The sequence below is a fragment of the Helobdella robusta genome (genome assembly GCF_000326865.2).
Source record: "Helobdella robusta unplaced genomic scaffold HELROscaffold_68, whole genome shotgun sequence".
Lineage (NCBI taxonomy): Eukaryota > Metazoa > Annelida > Clitellata > Rhynchobdellida > Glossiphoniidae > Helobdella > Helobdella robusta.
This window is the reverse complement of record NW_008705387.1, coordinates 178440-187810: the sequence shown is the minus strand read 5'-3', so window position 1 is coordinate 187810 and position 9371 is coordinate 178440. Positions and strand designations below refer to the sequence as shown.

The 9371-nt window shown below is 31.9% G+C and overlaps 1 protein-coding gene across 1 annotated transcript; it reads left to right on the top strand.

Moving 5' to 3' along the window:
- Positions 1 to 4672: 4672 nt before the first annotated feature.
- HELRODRAFT_181120 (hypothetical protein) lies at positions 4673 to 6557 on the top strand (the record flags this gene model as incomplete). The annotated part of the gene is made up of 3 exons (XM_009030409.1): positions 4673 to 5539; positions 6099 to 6254; positions 6351 to 6557. 3 exons carry the CDS (start codon positions 4673 to 4675, stop codon positions 6555 to 6557), a joined length of 1230 nt encoding a protein of 409 aa, XP_009028657.1.
- Between the last annotated feature and the right edge of the window lie 2814 nt (positions 6558 to 9371).

The following is a 9371-nucleotide window of genomic DNA, read 5'->3' as shown; positions in this document are numbered from 1 at the left end:
CTACAAACATATTAACGCCAAACATTCGGTAGAATTTATAGAATATTGTAAATATATATATATATATATATTCTTTTTAACTTCTAATTCTCGAGAGAGTGAACTACATTTTTTTAAACTTCTAATTCTCGAAAATAATAGCATAGCTTTCGAGAATATATATATTTTTCATTTCATTTATATAATGGAAAGCCAAATAAGTTATAAATTTAACTTGTGGGTAGGCCATCCTTAACTAAAATCATAAGGTACATGAAAAAGAAGTCAGATAGGTAGGCTACATCAAATTTAATTATTTAACATAAACAGTAATTATTCTGAGCAAACAAATTTTATCATCACAAAAACTGAAACCTAGAAGGTGGTGTCGGGATCCAACTTGAAAAGTAAATTAGTAAATTTTTTCTTAAATAAATACAGATTATTTAAATTAGATATTTGTACTGAAACAAATTTAGGCCATATTGAAGGCCCCGTGTTTTGTAGTTGTAAAGAAGAGGGGTGTGTCTAGTTAAGGTAGTTTTAATTAAGTGGCTCTGTGTATTAAAATTTGAAAATGTTTTTGGTTGCAAACTATTCAGAAATTTAAATACAAATATTGTAGAAAAATGAATGTAAAGAAGATTAATGGTCATAATTTTATGTTTGATAAAATAGGATTTTATCAAACAGTTATATTTAGTATTTAAAGATTCCAAGAAAGATTTTCGGTAATTGTGATTCATAAAAATTTCGTGGAAAAAACTCTTGTTACTGGAATATTGTTTATTTAGAAACTTTAGAAATTTATGACTCAGGATCAAATGTATTTTTAATAAATTCAAAATTATTGTCAATAAATTCAAAGTGAAAAAATCTATTGTAATAATGACTTTAAAGATAAAGATTTTTAAAATTGAAAAATATTAATATTTTTGTTATAGATAAAGAAAATTTTGATTACGATTTTTTAATTGGATTAGATTGTATAAGAGCGTTTCAATTATGTCAAAGGAAACCAACAAAGATGGACCAGCCAATAAATTGTACACCATAACTCAATTCATAATGAAGTGGAAATCCTTCATTACAAACATATTGACGACGAGAACTCAAATAACTATTGATCCAGTCAAGAGCAGTTTCTCTGATACCGTAATGATTAAGTTTTTTCAACAGTATATTATGATCAATCATATCGTAAGCTTTGGAAAGATCAAGGAATATACCTATCGAGAGTCTTTTGTCATTTAAATGGCTTAAAATATATTGAGATAAATCCAGAACAGCCAGCTCAAGTAGAGAACTTCGGGAGAAAACCGTACTGATTATCACTGATAGTATTGTAAAGATTAAAAAAGAAAATAGCCTTTTGAACATAATTTTTTCAAGAATTTTAGATATTGGTAATAGGAGAGTCTGTAATTATTTACATCCTCTTTATTTCCTTTTTTTAGACATGAATAATTTTTGAAATCTTGAAATGTTCAGGAAATGTACAAGTTTCTAGTGACAAATTAAAAATATGTAGTAATGATTCTATTAAATTGACCAGTCTTGTTTGTTTAAAAAATTATTTATATGACTGATTGTATCAAAATTAATATTTCTAAATGGCTTGACCTGGAGATTTTTAACAGATTTAGATTGTTTCGAGATAGCAGAAAAATTTGGGAAATGGTCAGATATATCCTAAATGATTATACTTGAAAAGTGAGCAATTAAGTTGTTGGTAAAAATATTATCTATGAGTGAAAAGGTTGTGGGTGTAACACGGGTTGACGAAGATATAAGTGGAAAGAAATTATAGGCTGTTAATAGATTATAGAAGGTTTCAACAGATGAATCAGAGTTTATTTCATTAAGATCGATGTTGAAGACTCCGACTATGTAAGTAATGTTATTCAAGTTTATGGAAGATAAAATATCATCAAGATTACGTGTAAATAATCATGTGAGGAATTTGGAGGATGATAAATACTAAGCAACTGAATTTTTATATTAACTAACGTTAAGTTCAAAAATAACATCAGTAACATTATCGTCTGCCAAAAATTGGTTGTCAATGTGTATCCCGACACCACCTCTCAGCCTGTTCGACCTGTTTTTAAAGACAAAATTATAATTTAATAAATTTACTAAACCAGCAGTTGATTCATTCAGCCAAGTTTCAGAAATAACAATAACAGAAAAAAAATTATGCAACGAGTTATTTAACAATAATAAATCAAAAACTTTATTAAACAAACTTCCAAAGTTGATATGTAATATTGAAAAGTGATTACGGCTAGGAATATAATAATGGTTATATAATATATTAGCTAAGTTATCAACAGAGTAATAAGAAGAGAGGCGTTGAAACGAATTAAAAAAGTTAAAATCGGGATCAATGTTAATATTAAATTTAGTAGTCTTGTGTTGAAGAGATTGCGTTGCTGAAAGTGTGGTCAACCATGTTGCTTTGGAATGTTGAGGAGGTATTACTATTCATTGTTGGATTTGTGTTGATTAATCGCGTCGTAGTCGTTCGTAGTCATGTCGACAGATTTATTGACCACGTTGGTACTGTTGGTGGCGCCGGTGTTATTCTCACTAAACAAAAGCATACTTTCACGTTGAAGAATGATGCTGCTGATAACGTATGTGTTGTTTTACCGCGTTCATTTTTTTATTTTCACTATTTATTATTTTCTTTAATTCATTAATAATTTTTTTTTTCTATTTATTAACTCCATTAAATCGTTAGGTACTTTTTTAGGAATTTTTTAGGGTTAAGAATAACAAATGTCGGCAATTGTTGATAAATATCATTCACTAAAGATGTTTGAATAATTTCAATTATGTCACTTACAACAATGTTGTTCAATTTGTCCAATTTAGAATTTCCTCGCAGTTTCAATTGATTTTATCTTTTTTTACAAGTTCAAGTTCAGTTCAAAAAAATTTTTTAGCAGTAATAAGTTCGTCATTATTATAAAACTCAACGACGTCAACTTTAAAACTTTCTTTATCGAAATTATCAATATTATTAGTAAAAAAACCATAAAACTTCCGAAACGTTGAACTGTTTGGTAGCCATTTTTATCTATACATATATATATATATATATATATATATATGTGTGTGTGTGTGTGTGTGTGTGTGTGTGTATGTGTGTGTGTGTGTGTGTATATCAATCAATCAATCTTCGTTTAGCGTCCAGAGACCCAGTATCCCGAGGTAGGACGTTGTTTTCTTTGCCATCAATTTTTTGCGCCAAATTAGACGATCAGTGGTATCCATTTTATTTAAATTTAGAGCTTTCATGTCTTTCTCGATTGTTTGCAACCAGGACTTCTTTGGACGGCCTTTGGGACGTGTGCCAGGTACTTCAACATCTGCAAGAGAAGTTATGGCACTGTTTCCACTTCGTTTGACATGACCAAACCACCGCAGACGGTGTTGCCGGCATTTTTCCTTTATATTATCTAAACCAGCACGACGCAGGATTTTGGTAGATTTGATGTGGTCCTTCAGAATAATTCGTTGCATCCATCGGAGCATTTTCATGTCGGTTCGTTGAAGTTGTTCCAGTTTGGTTGTTATTGGCCATGTTTCTGCACCATATAAAAACACCGGACGTATCACAAATTTGTAAAGTCTTTATCGTCGTGGTATTTATTCATTTAAAACAGGCTGCACGTATGCGTGCTCGAACGGCAGCTTCAGCTGTTCCAGTACAATCCAGAACATCCCCTAGATATTAAAACGATGTGACTTTCTTTGCCTTAATGGCTTCAAAAACACTGCTATTTTGTATTTGTTCTTGTGGATTGATGCAAGCAGGACAAACAAAATTGGACACTTTAGATAAAGTGCCAATTATTTTTGAACAACGTATATATGTATATATATATTATTTTTTAAATGTTGGTAGTAGACCATAATTTTTACAATATGAATGTTTCGCGTAAATATGTTTGTAGTTCGTTTTTTCGATTTTTCTCACTAAAGTTTTTTGGAGAACGTTTAGTTTATTAAAATTCAAAATAAACTTATTTTTCAAATTCATTCTGCAAATAAGGCCATATTTCTAATGAGTCATCATCAGTGCAAGTTGATTTATATAGGGAAATTAGGGAAAAAAAGTCCTTATTGACATCAATAAACCAAAAATAAATATACAACAAAAAATGACAACCTCTCTTCCAACCCGGTGCCTAATCAACAATGAAAACAAAGAAGTAATAAAAACTAGCATTGTAAATATTGACAAAGAGGAATATGATGCTATCAATGAAGAAAAGGAAACCAACAAAGATGGACCAGCCAATAAAGAAATCTAAGTTCATTTTCACAAAGTAAATATTTCCCTATTTAAATCGACTTACACTGATAATGATTCATTCGGAATATGAAATATGGCCTTATTTGCAGCATGAATTCGGAAAATAAGTTTATTTAAAATTTTAATAAACTTAACGTTCTCCAAAAAACCTTAGTGAGAAAAATCGAAAAAAGAACTACAAACATATTAACACCAAACATTCGGTAGAATTGATAGAATATTGTATTTTTTAAATATATAGATTTTTTATTTGATTTATTTACTTATTATTTATTTTATCCATTTTATAAATATGTAATTATATTTGTTAATAATTTTTTCAAATGTCACTTATCAGCTGCCAAACTAGGCAGAAGATCTCACAAAATGAGAGAATTAATAAGCGAAGCAAGTAAAACAGTGGAGGATTCTCAGACCGCACAAGCCTTGCACGGCCTGCTCAGTTTGAAATCTCCTGAATGTTCCGATTCCGATAATTTAGTGTCATCGTTAACCAAGCAACCCAATAAACTTGTGCGGTTTCAATCGAAGAGAGTAATTGTGACTAAAGATCATCGAAAAAATATTGATCCTAAAAAATCAGGTCAAGTTGCAGCATCAGAGGATTCTTCGTTTACAGGGTTATCATACAAAGCAATCAAGCCGAAAAGTTTACCAACTCAGAGTTCTACCAGTAAAATACCTGCTTCAGACAATACGATGAAAATTATTTTATCAAACTCGCAAGAAAATCAACCAACATCAAACTTGATGCCTGATAACATAATTTCCGTACCATCTACTTCACAATCTAATGTTTTACCTGTTCAGTTGCTATCAACGTCAATAGGGATGGTGGCAATTCCAACTTCGTTTACAATGAACCTAGCAAAAAATAATGATGAAAACTTTTCAAATGTTTCTTTGATATCTAGAACTTTTAACACAAAATTAAATTCTGAGAAGAGAAGTTGCAATCCTGTCACATCTTCAAATCAATTAATTTTTAATCTGAACGTTGGAGAACTGCTGTCGTCGGACTGTCCAACAGAAGCTAAGATTTCTTTGGACTCGTTAGAATCAAATTCAATCAATTTTTCTTATAAGATGACATCAAATTTATCAACTTCGAGTGAAATTTCTGAAGAACTCAATGCGTTATCGTCAAATTTATATGATGAAGACAAAGTTTATTCAGAAATTCAGCAAGCATTTTCTAAATATATTTTTACCATTCGGAGCGTTGAATATAAGGTAATCTTATATTTTATTGATGGCTCATTTATTAATTTTGTTGTTTGTTTTTGCATTTGAAAGTAGTTTTTTGTACTGCTATGAAAGAATTGATTAAAACTTTTCAAAATAAATCTGATGTATTTTAATCTTTTAAATTGCTTGAACTTATGAAAAATGTAATGTTCGCTAAATAGTTTATCAGTGGGAGCATTTTAAAGACAATATAATGAAAGTAGACTTTTTGAGTCAAAAAATACAAAACTGTAACAGTAGGGATAGATGTAGTTATGGCTAAGATAAGAAAGCTAATATGGGATATATTTTGTATGCTCATTTTAACCAAAACATCAAAAATTTAACTGGGTAGATATGCGAGAAGTGACAATTTGGTTACCTGATAATTGGCTGGGTAGGAAACTTGGCGTTCACTGTGATTGAACTCAAGGCCATTTGCATTGAATAAGGATTTTTAAGAATGTGTTTTTTATTTATATATTATTATTATCATTACCATCATCATCATTAATATCATGATTATCATTAAATCAATTAATCGATACAATTATTCCAATGACAGAAATTTTGCCCAGTGTCTACAACCCCATGGTCGAAAATGATAGAACAACTAAATGATTTTGTAGTAAACTTGACCACATTTGCTGAAAGCATCCCATGTTTTAAAAAACTTACTGCTCTAGACAGAATGAACATAATTCAAAAATCATCGATTGAAGTAAATCTTAATTCATTTGAGAAAAATAATGATTTAAAAAAAAGTTATTTTTTTTAGATTTCAATTATATTGAATACCTCGTGTGTTGATGCACAGACCGACACGTTATTTCTTCATTATGGGTACCCACTGACTCAAACAGAATTGAGTCTTGACCTGCCATCCGCCTCTTCATTTATAGATCAACTTTTTCAATTTTCTGCTAGATTTAACAATCTGCATCTTACAGAAATTGAAACAGGCTTGTTCTGCTCTGTAGTTCTCTGCATGCCAGGTCATTTTTTCGTAACTTTTGTATTGTGATGAAAATATAGGTGTTACATTCAAAAAAATATACATATTATATATACATATATACATATATACATGTTGTCGGAACAACATTAAATTACCCCCCCAATAAAATTTTAACTGGAGTCTATAAAATATTTAGGCAATTAAACTTTGAGTCAACTTTGTGACATTTTGGCTCGTAGTCTCGACGAAAGTGCAGATAATATACTAATTTCAGTCATGGATTTTGACAGTTCATATGAATCTTAACATTTGACAATTTTTTCCATTTGTGTGCACCAAGTTCTATACTTGGTTACTTTTTCTTCTGGAATGATTTGCATTTTGTGTCTTATTTCTTTACATCTTGAGATTGTGTTGTATAATTATGATTTTTGTGAATCACAATTTTGGCAGAAAAAATAACGTAAATTTTTTAAACTAAACCAAGCTACCCAAATACATGTCTTACTATTAACTAGAAATGCACCAAATAATAAATTTTTCCAAAGACTGAATAGCCGAGTCTACTATTTTTGTTCATTTATTTCTATTAGAGACGCCAAATGTTTGCCTGACCAAATATTCGGCCAAAATTAGACATTCGGCTTAGAATAGTGCAATTTTCGTTTAAACCATCACTTTTTGGGTTCAAGAAGAATAATTGCTGAATACTATTTGCCAGAAATTTATTTTGGCTTTCATAGTTAAAACATTTGAATTTGAACATGAGATTGAATATTATCTCGATAAAAAGTTGTTGGATCGACATAAATCTTACACTATTTTTTCAATGGCTTGTTTTCATTCTAAAAATGAAAATTTTTTCAAAATTGTGGGTGTTTTAGTGATCGGCCTTTGGCTTCGACCGAATAGTGGATCAGTTATTCAGCCTCAAATAGTTGATCAATTATTCGACCTTTGGCCAAATTCATGGTTCACTACATGTTTAATTTTTATCCAATTTTTTATCGAGAAAATATTTAATCCCTTGTCCAAACAGATGTCTTAACGGCTATGATGGCCGAAATAAATTTCCCGTTAATAATATTCAACAACTATTGTTCTGGAAACCAAAAAAGGAATAGCTTAAACGAAAATTGCACTATTCGGTAATTCGATAGTATTGTCGGAGTTAACTGTAACTGAAACTAAGTCGGTTAACTGAAAAAATCATTTCAGTTAATTGAAACTGAAATCAACCAATCAATCTTCGTTTAGCGTCCAGAGACCCAGTTCCTCCGAGGTAAGACGTTGTTTTCTTTGCCATCAATTTTTTGCGCCAAATTAGACGATCAGTGGTATCCATTTTATTTAAATTTAGAGCTTTCATGTCTTGCTCGATTGTTTGCAACGGCCTTTGGGACGTGTGCCATGTACTTTACTTTAACATCTGCAAGAAAAGTTATGGCACTGTTTTCATTTCGTTTGACATGACCAAACCACCGCAGAGGGTGTTGCCGGCATTCTTCCTTTATATCATCTAAACCAGAACGACGCAGGATTTTGGTAGATTTGATGTGGTCCTTCAGACTAATTCGTTGCATCCATCGGAGCATTTTCATATCGGTTCGGTGAAGTTGTTGTTCCAGTTTGGTTGTCATTGGCCATGTTTCTGCACCATATAACAACACCGGACGTATCACAAATTTATAAAGTCTTGATCGTAGTGGTAGTGGGATGTCACGCCGCATCAATATAGAGGCAAGGAGATGCTATTTATTCCAGGCTGCACGTATGCGTGCTCGAACGGCAGCTTCAGCTGTTCCAGTACAATCCAGAACATCCCCTACATATTGAAACGATGTGACTCTCTCTACTTTAATGGCTTCAAAAACATTGCTATTTCGAATTTGTTGTTGTGGATTGATGCAAGCAGAACAAACAAAATTGGACACTTTAGATAAAGAACCAATTATTTTTGAACAACGTTTGTGACACCACTGATTACACTGCTGACCCTTGATTGAATTGTTACGTACACCAGCTTTACAAATTGAAGAGGGCCATCGTGCAGTAGCTGTGAATTGGATGGGTTCACCAGTGTTCATTGCTTTGGTTTTGCTGATGTTGACTTTGAATCCATGATCGATCAGTTTGATGTTCCAATCTCCAAACATCTGTGCTGCATTCTGCTCAGACGTGGCTGTTAAAACGATATCATCAGCATATATTATATTCCAAATGTCACCAGTGCGTATCGGTTTTGTGATTTCTTCCATCACAGTTATAAATAAAAGTGGACTGAGAATCGAGCCTTGGTGAACTCCAACGCCGATGTCAAATGCATCTGTGTTTCCAACTGTTGTGCTGACAAGAGTCTTAATATTCATATACATTTCCATGACAAGTCGAACAAGATATTCTGGAATGAGTTGTCGACGTAGACTTCACCTGATTGCTTCACGGGGAACTCGATCAAATGCTTTTTCAAGGTCTACAAAAATGTGTGATAGTTGTTGATGCTTTGCGAGGTACTTCTTCTTGCAGTTGCTGAAGGACGATACAGAGATTTCGTTTGTTCACCTTTCCTTTTAGCGAGCCACTCTCTGCACTGATCTCTCCGAGCCAATGCGACTTGACTTCTTGCATAGTTGTTCTTTTTACTTAAAATTTTATGGTCATCAACAGACTGATTTTTGCCATTGCTTGTATGCAGCTTTCTTTTCAGCTATTGCATTCTGTACCAGTTTCCCACAAACTGTAGTTGATTTTTGAATAGCCTTCGGTGTTTTTGTTTGACAGCGAAGAAATCAATTTGCGTGGCTGATGGTCCACTTTTGTATGTTATGAGATGTTCCATCCTCTTTCTAAAATATGTGTTCAGTAAATAAAACCCGTGAC